The 23347-nt window shown below is 34.2% G+C and overlaps 2 protein-coding genes across 4 annotated transcripts in view; both read left to right on the forward strand.

Annotated features, from left to right (window-relative positions):
• The window catches only part of LOC127849744 (PHD finger protein 12-like), a 302244-nt gene that overhangs the window by 242646 nt on the left and 36251 nt on the right, over positions 1-23347 (forward strand). The window lies entirely within an intron of this gene.
• LOC127849883 (ras-related protein Rab-35-like) lies at positions 1106-23116 on the forward strand. 3 transcript variants are annotated; one of them, XR_008034966.1, is made up of 7 exons: positions 1106-1256; positions 5474-5524; positions 9734-9857; positions 13109-13233; positions 14691-14815; positions 17582-20984; positions 21291-23116. XR_008034966.1 is itself a non-coding variant. In XM_052382636.1 (6 exons), the coding sequence occupies exons 1-6, from the start codon at positions 1205-1207 to the stop codon at positions 17720-17722; spliced, it is 618 nt and encodes a 205-aa protein (XP_052238596.1). In that variant the 5' UTR covers positions 1106-1204; the 3' UTR covers positions 17723-23116. The 3 variants fall into 3 exon arrangements, 1 of the variants encoding a protein (XP_052238596.1); XR_008034965.1 differs by having other exon boundaries at positions 17582-20916; positions 21243-23116; XM_052382636.1 differs by having other exon boundaries at positions 17582-23116.

The following is a 23347-nucleotide window of genomic DNA, read 5'->3' on the forward strand; positions in this document are numbered from 1 at the left end:
CATTACAATGGTACCAAATAATGTATGGTGGGTTGGAAAAATGATGCTTTTATAACCAATTTTATCTTTTCCGGGTTTTCCTCAAGACATTGTTTTGTGTAAAAAAAAACGGAATCGATCGGTCAAGTTTGGCCGCGATTCAAAGCCAGAATCTGATACCGACAAACAATATTTTTACATCGTTAGAAACGTTAAAGGATCCTCTTTACAAAGGTACCATTATAATTAATATCGAATTAATAATAACGTTTTATTACCACTTTTACCTTTTCCGAGTTTTCCATTAGGCATTTTTTGTGTTGGAAAAAAAAACACAAAAAATAGACCGACTTTGACCGCGATTTACAGACCGACCCTGACATGCCATACAATATGTTTACATCGTTAGAAGCTTTGGAGGTTCTTCTTTCCAACAGTACCATTATATCGGGTTTTACCTAAAAGATTTTCGGGTTTTCCGGACATTGCCGGGTTTTATACCTCCCCCCATGATCATGACGCCTCCACCGCCTAAAGTGTCGATAAGTTCTTTCCTATCTCTCCTAAATATTTGGTATTTATGTTCAGCTGGTATCTTAGGCGGTAGAATTTCTGAATTGAAATATTCACTGTCAGTGTGGGTTTCCGAGCCTATGATTAAATCGGGTGCACAGCTCGATATGATATAATAGAGTTCTGTTTTCTTGTTCAGGACACTTTGAAAGTTTATGACGAGTATTCTAAGATTGTTTCTATCTATATATGTAGTCGAGTTTGGAGGGTGGCTGTCCTCACTAGATGGCTCAGGGACATAAGAGGCACCAATTTCGTCAAGTAGTAGTGCTTGCTTTAAGAATGGTGCTGGGAATTTACTTATAACTGTAACATACATGTAAAGTGTATGTTACATTTATACACATGTTTATATAGTCGGTTCAAAAGCCTTAATGGCTTACCGGTATGTTGTCTATTTATGTCTTGCCGACTCAAAATAAATCTTATCTTATCTGATCTTCTGTAACCAAGAAGACTGACGAGTGCTACAACTCGGTTGATCCACGAGGATCGTCAAGACTCTGATTGAAGGATATTTAGTGTTTTGTGGCCAAAAAGAAGCTGTGTACCCATTACGCATGCGTTTAAGTATTCCGCCTCATTTCCGGTTCAAATCGAAGTGAAACTTCCTGAAATTGTTTTCTGTTTACATGACAGTTCAAATAAAACGATGGCACGAGAATATGATCACTTGTTTAAACTGTTAATTATTGGAGACAGCGGTAGGTACTAGTTAGGCCATCTCACCATACAATTTATAATTACAAACCAATAAAAAGTAAACTGTCACTGTGAGTGACAGTCGTTAAATTCACTCACCTTCCATGGTAAGATGGTTTTGATCCCAATACCTGCACGCATTAAGGTACAGTGATAGAAATGACGTATTCGTCTACGTAAATCACCATTATAGTGAACGCATGACAACTTTATCTTTAAACTAGATGTGTCACACACTAGTTTAACTAGTTGATAGGTTGAATATGCTTCTTCCGTATGGAGTCCTCACACTTTACAAAATATACAAAAAATTGAAAAAGTACAGCGTCGAGCAGTCCGCTGGGTCAAGCATAATTATTCTCCATATGACAGTGTCACCTCCATGCAACAGGAACTTGGTTGGCAGACCCTACAAGACAGACGAAATGACACTAAATTAATAATCTTTTTCAAAATTGTTCAAGGTTTAGTAGCCTTGCCGCTACCATCATATATCGAGCGACCCACCAGATTCACTCGTCACATGCACCCCCTCTCTTTCAGAGTGATCCATATCACTGCAAATTATTATAAGTTTTCATTTATCCCAAGTGCTATTGTGATGTGGAACAACCTCCCTGCCACTACAGTATTACATCCTGATCTTGAAGGGTTTAAGCGGTCCCTGCTTTCCCCTTCTGCCCCTTGAACTCCGAGAGACATGTTTTTATCAGCTTTAACTTTAAATCACTTCACCATGCATGATTCATCGAACATACTTTTATCTTTCTCACTTATTCACTTTTAACCCTTTCCCTGATAGATGCGTATAATCCCGAGTCTATCGATTCCCCGATACATGCGTTTATTACTGTCTCTATCTTTTACTGCATACATGCAAATTTTTCCATCTCTATCCATTACCCGATAATCCCGTATATTCCCAATGTCCATTTTCAAATGCAAATTCTGATTGATATTGACTAAAAAAGTGCTCAAGAAAACTCATTAACACAAACATCCGACATTTTTCTAAAGAATCAAATAAATTTCGGCATATGTTTCTATATTTAAAGATTTGATGAAATAGGTGTCCAATCGGGACAATGGTATTCAAACTAGCGTAAAAAACATAATGTGGTGTGGGCGCATCGTGTACAGTTAATGTTCTGTTACAAATTGTAGCCAGAAATAAATACATGTATATGCCCATGATATTTTCGTGTCAGGTCTTTGTTTGGACAAAAAGAGCGTGAAAATAGGCGTGGGTGTATTTATTTATACACAAAAACTGCGTAGCGCAGACGACAACGTAAAAGCTTCGTAGTGAATTTCCATTTAAGTATCGGGGTATCTCGCAAATGATTTTGACATTTTCCTGAATAAAATAAAAGTCAAAAACGCTGTATCATTATCATCTTTTAGTTCGTTCAATATTGCAACAATTATTGTACTGTATCTGATTGCACACAAAGTGCCGTGTACAGTTCATATTCTTTTACAACGACCAATTAACAGCGTAATCTATATTTAGATTTCATGCATCATGTATAAGTTATTTTCTGGAAATTGGGAGAAAGTAAAAGCGATTTTTTGAAAATAAACCGTTTTTTTATTTAATTTGTTATAATTATTTATATTTCGTGTTGTCTGTGTATGTTTCTTTGGTTCTCATTTGTTTTAAGCAAATCTTATGAAAAAAAAAAATATCTTAATGGTAAATGTTTAAAGCAAGTCCCCTTTCCGAGATCATTCACGAGAATTACTTCAATGTTAACTGACATGTATAATACTTGTTTTGACAGACGACACGTGCTAATCTAAAGTTTGTGTTTGGTAATACACAGGATATTGGATTTTTGGTGCTTGATTGGGCAATAAAACAAATACGATGTCGGCGCTTTCCAGTAAGCCTTTTGTACTGACCAACATAATATTTAATAGTACACGTGCTTATCTAACATTTAGGGATAAAAAACACGGGTCCTAGACACTTTGTGCTTGTTTGGGCCATAAAACACAATCCGGGTGGCTATTTTCAGTAGCACATGTGTTCAGAAACCAACGAGTTTCGGTAATAAAGCACAGAGATTATGATCTTAAAACTGCATGGAGTCTGAAATAAAGCAAAATGCCGACAAATCAAAAGATTAATCGCCTAAAGTTACAATTAAATATTTTAAGGTGGGGTTCTCACTGCATTTCTTGTTGCATTCGCATACGCTTGTATTACTTGTTTTAACTTATATCCTCGTATTATTTATTAGAATACAGACTTAAAATTTATATGGTTGGAATGAGAATTTATTTCTCTACAATATTTACATTGACACAAATGATGTAAAATGCAAGGAACTAAGTGAAAATTAAGCCTAAACAAGACAGGTGTAACAGTTGAGAATGTTTCCATTATTTTCCCAATAACCCTATTGAGATGGTGTAGTCAGGCTTATCAGCTGTATATGGAGTCACTGTTATCAGAACAGCAGGACTGGTATTGGCCTGGAGGAGTGTAGGACATTAGCACTGGGACATTAGCCCCTAGGACATTAGCCCCTTTGGACATTTGCGCCTTAGGACATTAGCCCCTACCTATTTTTACATTCATTTTTTAGGTATTAAATTACATCTTTTTTTTTTAATTAATCGAATTAATGGTTGTTTTTTTTTTTAAACAGCAAAAACAACACATTATGTTACTTATGTTTCTAATTATAAGGTAATTTTAGACTTCTGGATGGTGTCAGATAGCAAAATGTTTGCAAAATAAATAGAGTCCAAAGAAAAAAATAGTAAAGAAATTGTGAAAAAACACACACTAAAATGTATGTTGTGGTACAAGCTATATATTGTTTGTATTTACATGTGAAATTAAAAAAATGGAATAAAAATGCTTACTTAAAAAAGTTTTGAACGTTTTAAAACACCTGGGGGCTAATGTCCAAGCGTGCACTTTTTCGAAGGGGCTTTTGTCCTAGGGGCTAATGTCCTAGAGGGCTAATGTCCGTACACCGACCTGGAGTGGCAGATCAGATAAGAGGTCTATCAGGGAAAGGGTTAACACTTTTATCTTGCACTGACTGCGCACCTGTCAATAATACCCGCAAGGGGAGTTAGACAGTATAGACAGATAGATAGATAGATAGATAGATAGATAGATAGATAGATAGATAGATAGATAGATAGATAGATAGATAGATAGATAGACAGATAGATAGATAGATAGATAGATGATAGATAGATAGATAGATAGATAGATAGATAGATAGATAGATAGATAGATAGATAGATAGATAGATAGATAAAAGTGCCTTGTTTTCATGTAAGTTATGTTAAAAATCAATATATAAATCAGTCAACTAACAGTTATACTAAACAAACATTACTGCCCAGAGAATGATGTGACTCAAGTTCTCAGGAAGGTGGCAATATTAACTAAACCTTAAAATATGCCAATTATGTTTATTTTGTATTCAAAAGTAACAGGATAATTAATGCAATAAACCTGTGCCAAGTATTATTGGAAAATCAAGCACATCATTAGCGCGTTTTTTCCTTCTTTGTAAAGTACCCACAAAAGATTCTTTCCCAATTAAGGAAATAGTAAAATATTCAAAATGGACGTCTGAAAAAAATCCAATGAGGAAAGAACTATTTCGTCTATTTCATTTAAAACTGCAATATCTGCAAGTGAAAAAAGAAAATAAACTTTGAATCTGAAGATTTCCAGCCAAAATGCATTAAAATGAATATTCAAATTGATTTGTGCTATTTATACCATGGTATTAAGACCCTCAATTCCCACTCTGTAGATTGCACAATGTGAATTTTCTCTTTGTAGAAATCAATAGGTTTGTGGCATATTAAAGGCAACACATTTTGACAAAACCAGTTAAATTATCAACTGATTGTGCCACTACTGGGTTCATTAAAGCATCAAAGATTGCCGAGGATCACATGTATGAGTCATAAAACGTATGTTATGTGAAAACAATAAGGGGGATTGTGTTCGTTTTCATAGTGATTGGACAATTTTATAAAAAATCAAAACCAATTATAATATGATCCTTGATTTAATACCTCAGACATTGTGACTTTATACATGGCAGATATATTTTATTTCAAATCTGATGCAACTTTTTTAAAGTTTATGCAAGACATATATGTATTGATCTTGTGACTGTGTAACGTTTATGTGATCAACTATGGTATTTAATGGCAGCAATGTATTTATTTTCAGGAGTTGGGAAAAGCAGTCTTCTTCTGAGATTTTCAGACAACACATTTTCTGGTAAGCTCTAATGTTTTCATTATAATCAAAGGTTGTAAATGGGGCCTCTTCATCCATCCATCAAGCATCTGTCTGCACAATAGTACTACATTTGTCCTGTTGTCATAGAGACATAACTTTTATTCAATCCTAACCAAACTTTAATCCAGTCTTAACCAAAGTTGCATATTTTGTGTATGTTATTGTGTATGTAGTTGAATGTTATTGTTTACATTCAGGATTTTCCGCCCATGCGCACTGACTGATTGGCAAAAAACACTGGTTACAGTAACGTAAAACATGTATAAATATCTTTTGTTTAGTCGATAAAACGATACAAAAATCCGAAATAACTATTAAAACTCTTAAATAATAGTGCAAAAATATAATATTTAGTACCAATAAAATTTATATGTATATTCATAAATATAATTTCCTTCTTTATAAAAATACAAATTAGTTATTAACAGAGTAAACGTGGTCAGAAGACTAAAAACTGGCAATCCCACAAAACAAAACAATAAATTAGAGTATTCTTTGTGATAGTAAGATTTTAATAGATGATATTTCACAGATAATCAAACATACATTAATTTGATTATAATTATATTTGGTGTAAATATTGTGATTGTTCATAATTGATCAACAGTGTAACTGTATGAAGTGCATTGGATCAATTATAAAACGAAGCACTAAAAGCGGAATGCATTACAATTTTAAAATAGTTAAGTAATTTTATTTTCCAATGAATGAATTATCGTTTCGTTTCCATTGAATGACAATATCGTGAAGTTTAGAATACATATGACAAACAAGAACTGCTTATTGAGCTGTCTTTGCGTGTATATTGAGATCTCTTTACTAGTAATAAGGAGTGATATCAATCTAGCGTTCTATGATAAATAAATCTATATATTAATTTATTTTACGCAATTATATTTGATATAGTGCATTGTTATCAATAATTCGATAATTATGTCAACCTTCTCTATATGCGCTAATATGAATTCCATTTCTTTTTGCCAACCAGTGGGCGGAGTCTAATATTTGCAGGTGCGCGTGACGTAACTCATCAACTGGTTTATAACAATACACTTTCGGGAAGGAATTTTTTTGGACCAAATCTCATCAGTACAACTCAAGTTGTTCCAATTGGCAGAAATGAATAATCAGCTGTTGTGATAAGAAATATGGGCAAGACATAAAAACTGTTCTTAAGGTTAAGTTTACAAACAATTGTTCTCTTGTCTCATTTAAAAGCATTGATTTTTTTGTTTAACCCTAGCATTTGTGGTTATGGCATTTTGGTAGAACTGAATAGCCAGAATGAACTGACAAGTAAATTCTGGCATCTTCTGTGTATACTGTTATAATAATGTTATTTGTAGAGATTTGAGTGAACTCCTGATATACCATGTTTACAGGTGAGGATTGAAATATCATTGAAGTTAAACTGTTTTTGTTGATGTATTACTTTTTCCAAATAGATTTTGCTGATATTATCTGACGTATGGAATAATAAAAGCAAACTAAATGTTTTTCTTTTCATCTGAAACAACAGTGCTAATTTATATATTACAGTGCAGATTGGTCCTGTACACAATTCTTTAAAACCATGTCCCAGTGATTAAAACTGGTCATGCCAAAAGGGCCAACATTTCTTAATAGTATCATCTTGTTTTGGGGGTATTTTTTATCATGAATGTGACCATCTCTTCTTGTCATCGCTGCCAGTACTTGGGTAAGCAATTAATACCATCATGGCCCAATTGTTTATCTTTCAACTCGACATTAATACAAACAAATATGCCTTGTTCCAAATAGGGGTGGTGCGGTGGTCGAGTGGTAACACACTGGTCTACTATTCCAGTGGTCCCTTGTTCAATTCCATGGCCAGGGCACTGGAAATTTCAGAAATGCTTCAAGCAGGGCTATAGATAATTTTTAGGGTTATTGGGTTTTTCAAACCCTGTTTTGACAACAATAGGGTTTTTGTATGTTCAATAGAGTTTTAGCAAAAAAAATTACCCCCTACTTTCGAGCTTTATTGGGTTTTTTACCCCCAGTTTTATAACTCAACTGGGTAATTTAGGGAATGACATATACAATATGATAAAAATCTACTAAGATAACTATATTATTGTGTGCATGTGAACAATAAATCAACATTTGTAGCAACTAGTTTTAATTTACTTTTCATGTTTGTGCATAATGTACATTTCATAACTCCACTTTCCATATCCATCACCAGCCAAGGGTGTTTGTTTCACCACTCTATTAAAGTTTGTTCACTTGCACTCCCCATAACGTGTTTTTTGGGTTAAACAACCTCGTTCAAAATCTCCGATAATAACAGGCAAACTAAATTCTCAGGAGAAATGATCACATCTTGCAACAGATCGTTCAGCAAAGCAGCACAGAAGCTTTCGGTTTCCCCAATATTCTGGCGTAAATACCTGTCTAATGTGTTTGTTTGTGTGAGGATTCTCTTTCTACGGCCACAAGTGGCCATTTTGATATTTTACCAAAATGAAAGTAGAAATTGGAAGGGTCTACGAATAATTACAGTAATTTACCCCAAAGATTGATAACCGCTGGAAAAACTGCCTTCTTTTCTTTATAGGACGGCATATAAACTATTTGGTACATTTTTGTACTAGAAATAACCAGTCTAAAAGTGTTTGTAAGAATTGCGTTTTGTGATGCAAGGTTTTATACAGGAATTACGTTTTTAAATTTATAAAATTTTGCGTTTTTGTACGCTTGATTTTGGATTTCATTGCGTTTTAGGTTATTTTAATTGCGTAATAACGCACATACGCTTGTTACATTTTATCTATAGCCCTGGCTTCAAGTGTTTCCCACCCAACTCGAGATGTACTGCAGTGCCCCAGATAATTATTTGGGAAATAGGGTTTTCACCCATTGATTTTGAAAAATAGGGTGATTACATTCTTGAAATAGGGTGAAATGAGTTATAAAATTGCATACCTTAAAATCATTGCTGCTTTACTTCTGTTGAAGCTGCACACTTGTATTGATTCAATAAAACTGTAAACTATTATAATTAACTTTAATAAAGTGTTGTTTCATAACATCTTTAATCCTTGAAACTGTCCATAAAATAAACTTTAAAAAAAAACTGATGTTAACTGACATCTGTGTAACTGTCAAACATATAGACTAATATTTTGGCGCAACAATTGCGGACAGCTTTCGACCTCTTTTAGGCATTGTTATTTCGCATTGTATTAGAAACTGTAAGTACAGAGGCTTTACAAATACATGGACAATCATCGACAGATTAAGTCAAATTGAAAACGCATATATGTCTTCGTAAATAATTTGGTCAGACGCTTTATTTTTGATCAAGCTATTGTATTGTACGCATTAAATTTGAAGAGTTGGCGTAAATGTCAAATTGGTTGCGTTTTCAATACGCATTATATTGTATTTCTTTATGTTTTTAAATATTTTAATAGGGTGAAAGACGCAGATACGCAGCTTTTCTGGGGCAATGGTACTGGTATGAAACCCAGGTAATTCTCGCCTGTATCGGTGCTTTACACTGAGCACGTAAAAGAACGAAGGGATCTATTCAAAAAGAACTAGGGTATCGCACCTGGATTCCTTGTATCTCAATACTGTCTCTTTTGCTTGCTGTCTCTTCAGCAAAACCAAAGGACCCCATTGGGAATAAGTGCTTGCACTTTCATGGGTTATCCTTGACTGCAAGGTCAAAAGAAATACATACAAATAAGCCAAGCAAATATATTAAGGATGGATCATGGAATATCATTTCAGTACAGGAACAATGTTAATAAGAAATCCTAACAAAATCCAAGTTAGGAACAATTATCTAGCTGTAATAATGTTAATAGGAAATCCTAACAAAATCCAAGTTAGGAACAAATATCTAGCTGTAATATGAAATCATATAAGACTTGTTCAGGGAAGACTGGGCTTGATGCATATGCATAAAGTGTTGTCCCAGATTAGTTCGCACAGGCTAATCTTTTAGGACACATTCCCCTTTTATTAAGTTTTTCCTTTAAAGGAAGTCTCTTCTAAATAAACAACCAGTTTAGGCAGAGTGTCATCCCTGATTAGCCTGTGCAAATTACACATGCTTATCTGGGACAACAACATAAGCACATGTATTAAGCCCAGTTAATTCAGTTCAAGGCTTGTGATGATTTTGTTATGTTATTAAATCTTGTTTTCTTTCAGGTACATACATCACTACTATAGGTGTGGATTTCAAAATAAGGACTATAGACGTGAATGGCGAGAAAGTAAAGTTGCAAATTTGGGACACGGCAGGCCAAGAGAGATTTAGAACTATAACTTCCACGTAAGTAGCTAATTTTCAATAAATCTCACAGATCTTAAAGCGGGTATATACGATTTTGTCAAATATTTATGAATTTATATAAACTGTGTATAAAACTTATTATATATATATTTCAATATAAATTTAAATTAAAGTTAAGAAGAACATGTGTCGAAAAATGCGAAATAAGCCAGATATTTAATTCTGAAATTGAAAACGGCTGTACAGCCGAATTCGCCAGCATGTATACCATACATGTATGATGTGCATCTTAACTTAGTTTAACGGTTTATTTGAATTCCTGCAACGATATCTATTCAAACGACACACGAACACTATCTCCAATCCTAATACAAAGACGAATGCTATCGGCTCGGGGCGCTATTTTGTCTTTGCTGCATTTTATGAAATTCGGCTTTAATGTATAATTTGTCTTGCCTATTTTGTGTTATTGTAACATATTTTATCAATATATTACAATTAAGCACATATAAAAAATCGTATATACCCGCTTTAACCCTCTCCTGCTCAGAAGCATAGTGAAAACTGCTATTTGCAACCAGCATAAAAACAGAACAGCCTCCAAGTAACTCAAAGTCTGTTCAAATTTTAAGCAGCTTGCTGCTCATCAGTATCTTGACTACAAATGGGAGGTTTGTTTGTTTGATTCCTGATCCAACAACATAATTTGTGTGAGGATCATTCGTGATCCTTTCTACGGCTGTTCTCCCCGATAAACTGACAACCTCCGTATTACTGAAATGTTGTTGACAAACAGCAAAAAAATCAATAAATGTTAAACAAAAGGTTCTAAGATTGTTGTTGTGAGTTCATTTATTCTTTTCTTAATTTTTGGCAAAACACTTTTTAGCTCAACTAATACATATGAAATATATATATAGTGGAGCTTTCCTTCTCACCCCGGCGTTAGCGTTCCAGTTAGCGTGCAATTGTTAAAGTTTGCGTACCACCCCAAATATTTTCATTGTCCCTTGACATATTGCTTTAATATTTTGCATACTTCTTTACCAACATGACCCTAACCTGTAAACAAAAGCAGACAACTATATCAAGCATTTTGTAAGAATTATGGCCCTTTTTTCACTTACAGTATGCATATTATTGATAACTCAATGTTAAAGTTTGCGTACCACCTCAAATATTTTCATTGTCCCTTGACATATTGCTTTCATATTTTGCAAACTTCTTTACCAACATGACCCTAATCTATAAACAAGAGCAGACAACTGTATCAAGCATTTTGTAAGAATTATGGCCCCTTTTTTAACTTATAATATGCATATTACTTTAGATAAATTGCCATAACTTCTTTATTTATGATCAGATTTTATTGATTTTATTAATACTTTGACAAAACAACACTTACCTGAATACCACAATGGATTCCACCCAAACAATACCCCACGCCCCAACCCAGAATCCCTGCCCCCCCCCCCATTTTTTTTTTTTACTTTTTCCTTTTTTAATTTTGGAATTATCATCTAATAAATTACCCCACCCCACATTATACCCCCCTCTCATCCCTCTACCCCCCCCCCCCCCCCCCTCCCCAAATTTTAATTTTTTATGTTTTCTTTCCTTTTTATGCCCCCCTGCGAAGAAGAGGGAGTATATTGCTTTGCTCATGTCGGTCGGTCCGTCCACCAGGTGGTTGTCATACGATAACTCAAGAACGCTTGGGCCTAGGATCATGAAACTTCATAGGTACATTGATCATGACTTGCAGATGACCCCTATCGATTTTGAGGTCACTAGGTCAAAGGTCAAGGTCACGGTGACTCGAAATAGTAAAATGGTTTTTGAATGATAACTCAAGAATGCATACGCGGCCAACAGGGCACACTCTGAACAATATTACTGAAGCAACTGGTCTGTAATCCTAAATCTATAATTATCAGTCCAATGAAACATCATCCTTTTAGTAAAATACAGTGGATCAGTAAAAATATTATCAGAATATGAGATTTTTTTGTATATTTTGTATATTAAATATTGTGTTAATGTTTAATTTTGTTGATTAATATAAATATAAGCAGGACAGGGGAGGTAATACACTATTATATATTTCTTATATACAGGGGAAACAAATGCAATAAGTTTAAATTTATTGTTACAGCATTTGCCTCCCTTGTAATATATTTAAATTTTACCAAATGTAAGGCTAACTGCATTTTTGTAATGCATACTACTACTGCTACTACTACTACTACTACTACTACTGCTGCTGCTGCTGCTGCTGCGGCTGCTACTACTACTTCTACTATTACTACTACTACTACTACTACTACTACTACTACTACTACTACTACTACTACTACTACTACTACTACTACTACTACTACTCTGCTACTACTACTACTACCTACTACTACTACTACCTACTACTACCTACTACTACTACTACTACTACTACTACTACTACTACTACTACTACTACTACTACTACTACACCACCACCACAGTGACAAAAAACGTATTCACACAATGGCTGCTACTACAACTTATAGCCCATATAGGGGGGCATGCATGTTTTATAAACAGCCCTTGTTTTATTTTTGATACATCATCTAATAAATTACCACACCCCACATTAAACCCCCTCTCAACCCCCCCCTACCCATCCCAAAACAAATATATATTTTTTAAACATGATTACAAAATAAATTTTTAATTACTTTATTTTTGAAGGACCATCCAAACTTCCCACCCAAGCTATTGCAATCAAACTTGAAATAAAATCTTATTAGTTTGTTTTATGTCTTTACAAATGTTCAATAGATTGTGGAAAATATACCTGATCTATTACCTTGACCTTATTGAATAATTTGAACAATTTCCCCATGATGGCTTACATTATACTGTCAAGCACTCGAATAGTCGAGCGCGCTGTCCTCTGACAGCTCTTGTTTTAAATAACATGTACTTTATTTTAAGTTATGACACTTAAAATACAATCAAAAATGAAGTTTTCATATTTTATGGTGGTTCTAGGAAAGCTTGGCTTGATACATGTGCAAATTCTTTCGTCCAGATTAGCCTGTGTGGTCCACACAGGCTGATCAGGGATGACACATTCTGCTTAAGTGGACATTTTTGTTTATAGGAAGTCTCTTTTAAATGAAAATCTAATCTAATCAGTAAAGGTCATCCCTGATAAGCCTGTGCCCTTGTGCTTTAAGCCTATTTTAACAGAACAAGGCTCATTAAAATAACTGTTTGTAACCATTTGAACACTTGGTGTCTGTTTGCAGATACTACCGAGGCACCCATGGCGTGGTAGTGGTCTATGATGTCTGCAGTGGGGAATCCTTTGCCAATGTGAAAAGATGGCTTCATGAAATAGACACAAATTGTGACGTTGTAAATCGAATACTAGGTGAGACTATGTAAGGCTATGTACTTATATTGGGTAACTTACGGTATAAAAGGTTCTAAATATGTGGAGAATCCTTCAAAAAAATAAATAGACATACATTTTGAGAAGTAAATCTAACACTAGTTAAGGGTGTGTACTTAAATTGGGTAAGATAGCTGTATTTAATGTTCTAAATATGGGGAGAATTCTTGGCTAAAGTAAAAAGATGGCTTAACAAAATTGACACATATGTTGACTAATTTAATAAAATAATAGGTGTTTTCACTTAAAGTGGGTTACATGTATGTTCTAAATATGTGGAGAATTCTTATATGTGGATAATCCTTCACTATTTTGAAGAGATGGCTTTACAAAATAGACACAAGTTGTGAGGTTTTAAATTGAATACTAAATACGGCTATGTACTAAAATTGGGTCAGCTAACTGCATATAATATCCTAAATATCTGGAGAATCCTTCGCAAATGTGAAAAGATGGCTTAACAAAATTAAGACAAATTGTGATGTTGTATATCTCATATTAGGTAAGGCTAGGTTCTTGTATTGGATATAATAACTGTATATAATGTTCTAAATTTGTTATTTATGTGATGGCAGGGCATGACTAGAAATATGTGTTAAGTTAAGTGTACTATGTTCTGAAATTATGGCCCTTCATTTTACTAAATTGTCAATATAGGCCAATGTATACATAGAGATCCATGTATAAAGATAAACGGTATCATGTACTGCTTAGAAGAATGGTAGCATCAGGCTTGCCAAGAATAAATGATAAGTATAGAAGCAAGAATAAATGATAAGTATAGAAGACTTGTTGATTCGAACCTGGTCTCGCGGAAATTGGAATTATACCATATGCGGCCAAGGTGTGTGTAGATCTAGACAAACCTGGGTATATGCGCTGTCTAGTCAACAGCTACCCTGTCCTCCATAAAGTCAAAAAAGATTGATTGTTCTCAGTAGCTGAAATAATTCCTACTCGGCAGAACATTACTCTATATGGATGCAGAGAAATATATGGAGCTATACTGTATGGATATATCTACGAGCTCATTTATAAATGTTAAACACTGTAAGACAGTTTAAGTTTTGGATTCAGAATGTTTGCAAACTCATTCGTAAGAAATTTCTTCGAAAACAGCATGTTATTTGTGTTGATGAAAAAAATGTGTTTCCTCTCAATAATGTATGTGTTAAAACTACAGAGCCTTGCTTAATGCATGTGCTCAAAGAGTCACACCAGATTAGCCTGTGCAGTAAGCATAGGCTTATCGGGAACTACACTTTCCCCTTTTTATGGAATTGTTCCAAGGAGGTCTCTTCTATTCTATGCAAGAATCCAGTCTACGTGGCAGGTGTCCTCCCTGATAAGCCTTTCAGACAAAACCAGTGTTCCCACAATGAGGCTATTCAAAAATTACGGGCTCACTGTACATTGTTTGTTTTAAATGGTTTCAGTGGGTAACAAGGACGACGACCCTGACAGGAAAGTGGTTGTCACTTCTGATGCACAGAAGTTTGCTGATCAAATGGGCATACAGCTCTTTGAAACCAGTGCCAAAGAGAACAAAAATGTGGAGGAGGTGAGCAATTTAAAAGTTGTCTGATAGTAAATTTATTAAATGAGTCGTGTTCTGAGAAAACTGGGCATAATGCATGTGTGTAAAGTGTCATCCCAGATTAGCCTGTGCAGTCCGAACAGGCTAATTAGGGATGACACTTTCTGTTTTTATGACATTTTTCGTTTAAATGAAGTCTTTTCTAAGCAAAAATCCAGTTTAGGCGGAAAGTGTCGTAACTGATTAGCCTGTGCGGACATTATTATCCCCCGCCATAGGCGGAGGGATATTGGTTTAGCGTTGTCCGTCATTCCGTCCGTCCGTCATTCCGTCCGTCCGTCATTCCGTCCGTCCGTCTTTCCGTCCGTCCGTCCGGCACTTTTGTGTCCGGAGCCATATCTTGGAAGTGCTTTGGCGGATTTCATTGAAACTTGGTATGAGTATCTATATGGATAAAAGGATGATGCACGCGAAATGGCATTGTGCACCATCTGTTAATAACGGAATTATGGCCCTTTGTATCTTAAAAAAATGCTTTTTTAGTGTCAAATATAACACTTTTGTGTTCAGAAGCATATTGGCAGGGGATATCAATTCAACGAATTGGCTTGTTGACACTATATTCGTGTATATTGATTTGCATCTTTCTGTTGAACGGTTGGTCCATAGACCATTCGTTTCATGTGTTATCTAAGTTTTAAACCAGGTTTTCCGAAGGAAAAAACTGGTTATTAGATTGGCGAATGCGGGCGGGCTGGCTGGCTGGCTGGCGGGCTGGCGGAACAAGCTTGTCCGGGCCATAACTTTGTCGTTCATTGTGAGATTTTAAAATCATTTGGCACATTTGTTAACCATCATTAGACGGTGTGTCGCGCGAAAAAATTACGTCAATATCTCCAAGGTCGAGGTCACACTTTGAGTTCAAAGGTAAAAAATAGCCATAAATGAGCTTGTCTGGGCTATAACTATGTCATTCATTATGAGATTTTAAAATCATTTGGCACATTTGTTCACCATCATGGGACGGTGTGTCGCACGAAAGAATCACGTCAATATCTCCAATGTCAAGGTCGCCACGACTAAAAATAGATTTATTTTAAAACAAACTTACAAAGGGGGTTAATTTTGTTTGTTCATTTCAAAAGTTCAGTTTGAGTTGTCTCCCTTTATCAGATTTTTTTTCACAATGAAAACCTGGTTTTGTGACAATTTTGTCCCTTGTTAATATATGTATGAGTTTGAAATAGGAAATTTAAACTAACAATGTGAATGTATGTTAAATAAAGAAGAAATATTATGACCAAATAACAAATGATAATTAGCAATTTATTTGAATTAATTGTGTTCTAAATACTATTCATTTTAATTTTTTGGCTTACTTATAAATGCCTGGTATTGACTGAAATAAAAAAGTCATGCAAGTTTGGCAAAAAAAGAAATCAGGAATAGAGAAAAAGCGTGAAATCACAATTTATTAGAATTTAATGTGTTCAAATAGCTGTGTTTGACTGTATTCGTTTTCTGGATAATATATACCAGATTGGGAATAGACTGTATTAAAACTCATGCAGGTTTTGGAGCGGCCGAACATGTTTAAGAAACATCAGTTGTTAGCTCACCCGATCTATTAGGAGCTTTTGTGATTGCTTTTTGTCAGTTGTTTGTCGTGCATTCTCAACATTTACCTTGTTCACTCCAGAGGCCACATTTTTTGTCCAATCTTCATGAACATAGTGGGAACATCTGCTCTCGAGATATCTGGGACAAGTTCAAAAGTACTTCTTTTCCATCAGAAAACATGGTCACAAGGCAGTTTTTCTTGTATGACTGTATTGAAACCTTGCAAATACTCTAGAAGTAATATTGTTTAGTCTAATCTTCATGAAACTTGGTTTCAGTCCTAGGTAGCGAGGCAGTTTTTCTAATATGGCCTTAGTATAACAGTGTTTTTTCCCACCATTTTGGGAATGGGGCTGGGTCCTTTTGGATTGGGAAATATCACAGCGTTATTACTAATATTTGGAAATTAATGATGTTGGTTTTATGCTCACAAATACTTTAAAATTGATAATAAAAGTGATTTCAATATTATATTTTCTAAGGTTCAACTTATAGTGGTGGATTTGGTGATGAATGACATGCTTTGAGTTATTAAAGAAATATTCTTTTTTGGGGACCTTTAATTTGATAAATTTTAGGTCCCATTTGGGAAAAATATATACATTTTTCCATTGGGAATGGGTCCCCCTACCGGACCCAAATGAACGAAAAAAACAACACTGTGAAACTTGTCAACACTATGGGCCACATTAATTGCCATATTTTCGTAATTCTTGGTTATAACATTTGTCCTTGTGATATCTGGGCAGAGTTGGAAAATTGTTCCACCCCATTTAAAGACATGTTCTTATGATATATGGACCATGTTAAAAAAGGTGCTGGTCTTTTCAAAATCAAAGCTGCCAGGGGGCAGGGAGCATTTTCTTATATGGCTATATTAAAACTAAGATAACTCTTGAAGTCACATTGTTTGCATAATCTAAGTTAAACTTGCTCAGAAGTTTTTATTCTAATGATATCTCAATTTAGATTGAAAATAGTTTTGGTCTGCTGAAAAATATGGCTTTTAGTTAAGCTTGTAATTTTGGGTTGAGTAAAACGTTTTAACAATCATATGAGAGATACCATGATGATGTGATGTTGAAACTGTTGTGATGTTGAAACTGTTTTGATTATGATTTTTTCATAATAATAGATACTATTGAAATGTTTTCTGACATTGTTTTTCAGATGTTTGTTTCAATAACCAAGCTGGTCTTACAAACAAAAAAAGAGCAACAGAAAAAGGCTGCAGAGCAAACCACTCCAACCGACAGAATACGACTAGACAGCCGAAGTAAAGCTAAAAAGCCAAAGGGGAAATGTTGCTGAGACAGGGAATTATGTTGTTAGATGCTGAAAAAGACTTGTAACATCAGATGCAAAGTGGCGATGAGATGAACAAAGACAGAAATATAAGTTTTTGGTCTTTACTTTGGAGAAAAATGGGTTTGGGCTTTTGTTTCTAAATGTTTCACCCTTTGATAGTCTGATATGAGATAAGATTTTAACTTCATTTGCTTTTTGTTTAAATTTATTTAAGAATTGTGCAGCACTTTTTGTCAGTCTAAAGATGTTCACATTAATAATTTTTGCTATCAAAAAACCCAAACTGTCTTGAGGATTCAGGTATTTTAGTCATTGTTTTGCAATTTTGTTTGAGGACCTGTACATAATAAGAATTAAGTGTCTGGTAAGTGTTTTTTTAATGTATGTGCAGATGTTAATATTGTTTTTGAATTTACCTAAATTGATAATAATGTGTTTATTTTTTACTCCTCTTATCAATAAAACTCTAAGCAAAATCGCCAGCACATGGGCAGATTTTAGCCATGTATGAATAATGTTATTTTTGTTACTAATGAGCGCCCTAGGTAGAATATTTCAGTTATTCATTAACCTCCCAATAGCATAAGAAGACTTTAAACCACTACACCATTGTTTCATCCAGACATTAGTATTTTATTTTATAAAACAAATAATTAAATGTTGCCTAGGCCTGTGAACAGCTACTGGCTGAAAACGAATAATGACCAACTTTCCTGGAAAATTAATAATTTGATTAGAAGGTTCCCATATTACTTCCATATATCTATTATTTTTATATTAAAGGGTTCATGGGAAGACATTGATTACAGGTTGAAGGATCATGTTACTTAGTAGAAGTTCACAATTAGATGTTTATGTATGTAAAAGTGGTGCCTTTTTTTTCAAATAACTTTTTAAAACAATTTTTTCTTAAGAATTTCAAATAGTGCAGACAGATTTTTATGCTACTTATGGAAATGTGAAATTCATCAGGATCACTTATCGGCACTTAAATGCACTACAAAAAAAATTTTCATTTATTTAAGATAATTGCAAGAATAAAGTATTTACTTCTGTATTAACATTCGGTACAGCCCTTGTGAAAACCCGTGTGAACCTTGTTGATCCTGTCCCCTGATAAGCATTCAATGGTTAGGTTGAATCAGTTTGCATATATTTCCTATACGCATATAATGCATAAATCTTGACTCGATATACTGTCTGTCTCGTAAAGAAAGCACGATTTATTTTGTTCAGAGCACCCACTGAACAGATGTGTATTTGTGGTGTTTTTTACATGTGTATACACATATGTTAACAACTTAATGTTCATTTCTGGATGTATTTGTTTTTTAGCCTTCAAAGCTGTTTTGCATTACATGTATTATTACTGATTCGCTTGTGTATTTTTATCTGAGATAACCAACAAACTTGCATGTTCGCTTTTATTAATTCCATATAGACACAATTCCAGCAGAACCTTTTTTTGTATGCCCAGTCTCGAAATAATTTTTTGTTTGTTACGAAAATGGTCGGAATTTATACAGAAGAACAACTTTTGCACAATTAATATTTATTTTTGAGGTTCAGCGTTTGAAATAAGTGTTAAATTATTTAATTTTAGGGTAAAATGTTTGTAGATATCATATCTTAAATATGTAATTTATTATGTGTGTGTTATCCTTTGTGTACATGTAGGTTGTATGTTACATTTAATGATTTTATGTTGTAGCCAGTTATTAAGTTCAGAATAAGTTCAACATTCTGCTCTATATCAGTTATAATGATTTCCTTTTTATGCCCCCCACTATAGTAGTGGGGGACATATTGTTTTTGCCCTGTCTGTTGGTTGGTTGGTCTGTTGGTTGGTTTGCGCCAACTTTAACATTTTGCAATAACTTTTGCTATATTGAATATAGCAACTTGATATTTGGCATGCATGTGTATCTCATGGAGCTGCACATTTTGAGTGGTGCAAGGTCAAGGTCATCCTTCAAGGTCAGAGGTCAAATATATGTAGCCAAAATCGCTCATTTTATGAATACTTTTGCAATATTGATATTTAGCATGCATGTGTATCTCTTGGAGCTGCACATTTTGAGTGGTGAAAGGTCAAAGTCAAGGTCATCCTTCAAGGTCAGAGGTCAAATATATGTGGCCCAAATCGCTTATTTAATGAATACTTTTGCAATATTGAAGATAGCAACTTGATATCTGGCATGCATGTGGAACTTATGGAGCTGCACATTTTGAGTGGTGAAAGGTCAAGGTCATCCTTCAAGGTCAGAGGTCAAATGTATGTGGCCCAAATTGCTTATTTTATGAATACTTTTGCAATATTGAAAATAGCAACTTGATATTTGGCATGCATGTGTATCTCATGGAGCTGCACATTGTGAGTGGTGAAACGTCAAGGTCATCCTTCTAGGTCAAATATACGGGTCAAAATTGCTCATGTAATGTAACTTCTGCAATATTGAAGCTAGCAATTTTATAGGGTCAAGGTCATCCTTCAAGGTCAAACGTCATATAGGGGGACATTGTGTTTCACAAACACATCTTGTTAACTGGTTTTCGTTAACAAGATAATTCCTTTAAAGCAAAAACACAATAAAAGCAGAAAGTGTTGTCTCCTATAAGCCAATGTGGTGCATTTAACCAAGATTTCCCAAAATGTGGCAACAAATAAAACTTAAACGCATTTTTATATCAGGCATTTGAAAGCTTCTGCAGATCATTGTTTATATGTCACAGACCATGCACGGAACATTCCATTTTGATACTTACAGGCAAAAACCTTTTATTTGTTCAATCATTATTAAAATACCTTATTAATGCAGATGAAAAAACAATTTAAATGATCAATATTTCTTATTTTTAACTTGTTAAGTGTGTGAACCATCAAGGCACCTATCTTATTAAGTGTGTAAATCATCAATGCACCATACCTTTTTTCTTTTCAACCATGGAATTATGTAACTACAATTGAATTATGTAGCTTTAATTCCTAAATGTATCTTGAATGAAATATGTTGTATTATATACAGTTTTTGTTTCTATTGTTTGCATGATCTTTCATGCATCATTCTGAGTGATTGATGGATTAAAGTTGTCTTCCTGTTTGTTTTGCATTTACAATTATGAAATTTGGTCATAATGTTTATCTTGATGAAATCTGGGTTGGGATTGTATTTGGGTCATCTGGGGTCAAAAACTAGGTCACTAGGTCAAAAACTAGGTCACATAATAGGTCAAATAATAGAAAAACCTTGTGTAGACAATAGAGGTCGCAGTTTTCATCCAATCTTTATGAAATTTGGCCAGAATGTTTATCTTGATGAAATCTGGGTTGGGATTCTATTTGGTTCATCTGGAGTCAAAAACTTGGTCACTAGGTCAAAATCTAGGTCAAATTATAGAAAAACCTTGTGTAGACAGTAGCGGTTACAGTTTTCATCCAATCTTTATGAAATTTGGTCATAATGTTTATCTTGATGAAATCTGGGTTGGGATTGTATTTGGGTCATCTGCGGTCAAAAACTAGGTCACATAATAGGTCAAATAATAGAAAAATCTTGTGTAGACAATAGAGGTCCTAGTTTTCATCCAATCTTTATAAAGTTTGAGCAGAATGTTTATCTTGATGGAATCTGGGTTGGGATTGTATTTGGGTCACCATGGGTCAAAAACTAGGTCACTAGGTCAAATAATAGAAAAACCTTGTGTAAACAATAGAGGTCACAGTTTTCATCTAATCTTTATGAAATTTTGTCAGAATGTTTATCTTGATGAAATCTGGGTTCGGATTGTATTTGGTTTGTCAGGTGAGCGATTGAGGGCCATTATGGCCCTCTTGTTTAAGAGAAAGTTTATATTTTGCGATGCTTGTGATTCTAATTTATTCTTATTGATATTAGGTCTTTTATCTTTGAAAAAGTGAAAGCTATACATGTAACATTTAGATTTTTGTTTGTGCAGTAATTCAAAATATATGGTACAGAGCATTTGTTTAAATGTACATTTTGCATTTAAAGTTGCTATTTCAATGACCAATCTATAACGTTGTGACAAAAACTAAGGAATTGGGATTTTGAAATTAACTGTTATGATGTACTCTGTCTTTCCCCATTTAATCTGAGCAAAAACATTTGATAGATGGCTCTCGCCAACATCGTTTTCTGCAAATGTGCTTTAGACATTACGGAATTTTGCAATATTTGTGTATTTTGGCACAAATAATCATTATTAGTAGTACCATATGAGAGCGAAGCTCGAGCACGGTATAAAAATACTGATGATGCATGATGCATGTCCCATACACCATCAGTTCCTAACTGTCTAACAATTATATCTCAACCGAATACTCTATTACTTGGGGTGTATGGAAATTACTTGGGGTGTATGGAAATTACTTGGGGTGTATGGAAAATACACCATGGGCACATGATCGCTCTAAGCCGATTGGATTAGGTAATTTTTGTTGGAGATGAGATATATGAAGATGACTTTTGCTAGATTCAAGGTTTCAGTGGATACTGACTTTTTACATACCCGGTATTCCTTTTAGGTTTTGAGTGAAGGTACTTGTTTGTGCCCAGCCAATAGCTTTGTTTTGCACCATGTAATTTCCTAATAAATTGGCTCAAGTGGTCATCATACAAAGACAACATGAATCATGCACCAACTATGTTGCTCTCATCAAGGTCAAGGTCACAGTGGAAATATGAAATGAATTCATATTCCTGTATTGTCCAGTTGGAATCGGTATCCTCTTTCAAGCATACATTCTGTCCAGTCTCTCTTTTTTCACGATATACAAACATGAGATTTCTGGAGACTGGATTCCCGTCAGTTATTGGTACTGATCATACTTCTGATTAAAAGTGGGTCATTGAAAGCAAATTGACACCTTCAAAACATTCAAAACTTTTTTCTTGCACATTAGACCAAGTTTCAAATGCTTGCATATTAAAAACCTGTGCCATTAATTTAAGTTCTTGAAAATTACACAAGCTGTAAAAATTGAAAATCAATGTGTTGATGCTTGTGATGTTTACCAATCAATTGAAGTGCCAACGGAATAAGCTACTTAAGTTTGTTTGTTTAGTTTGGTATAGAAAACCGTATTAAATCTTAACTTTGGAAACTAATTAATATAAATTTATAAACTTTTTGTCTTTAAATTTGTATTACAGCTGTTATATTATTACGCTTAAAGCAAATCCAGTTGACCCTCTAAGCAAAGACATGTTAAATAAAACTGATCAAAGAGTCACAGAATTGTTTGAAATGATTTTTGTTCATATTCATTATGTTATGATATAACTTTTGTATTGACATATGAAATAACATGATTTATTGTGTGTATTGGAAAGTAAATGGTCGATAATTATAAAACAATAAAATATGCTGAAATTATTTGTTTGTCCTTAGTTTACTGTGAAGTAAACCTTCAGTTGATCAATAGTTTTCCTTAAAACTGTTACCCCTCTAGACAGGAACTTTCACATATGACTGATACAATATATCAGAAATAATAAATACCATTTACTGGACGCTAGAGTCACAACAAAAAAACAACATGTTTCCACTATTACAATCACTATAAAATACTATCCAATTCAAATTTCAACATATTTATGTCTTCTG

Source organism: Dreissena polymorpha, chromosome 1 (genome assembly GCF_020536995.1).
Source record: "Dreissena polymorpha isolate Duluth1 chromosome 1, UMN_Dpol_1.0, whole genome shotgun sequence".
NCBI classification, from domain to species: domain Eukaryota; kingdom Metazoa; phylum Mollusca; class Bivalvia; order Myida; family Dreissenidae; genus Dreissena; species Dreissena polymorpha.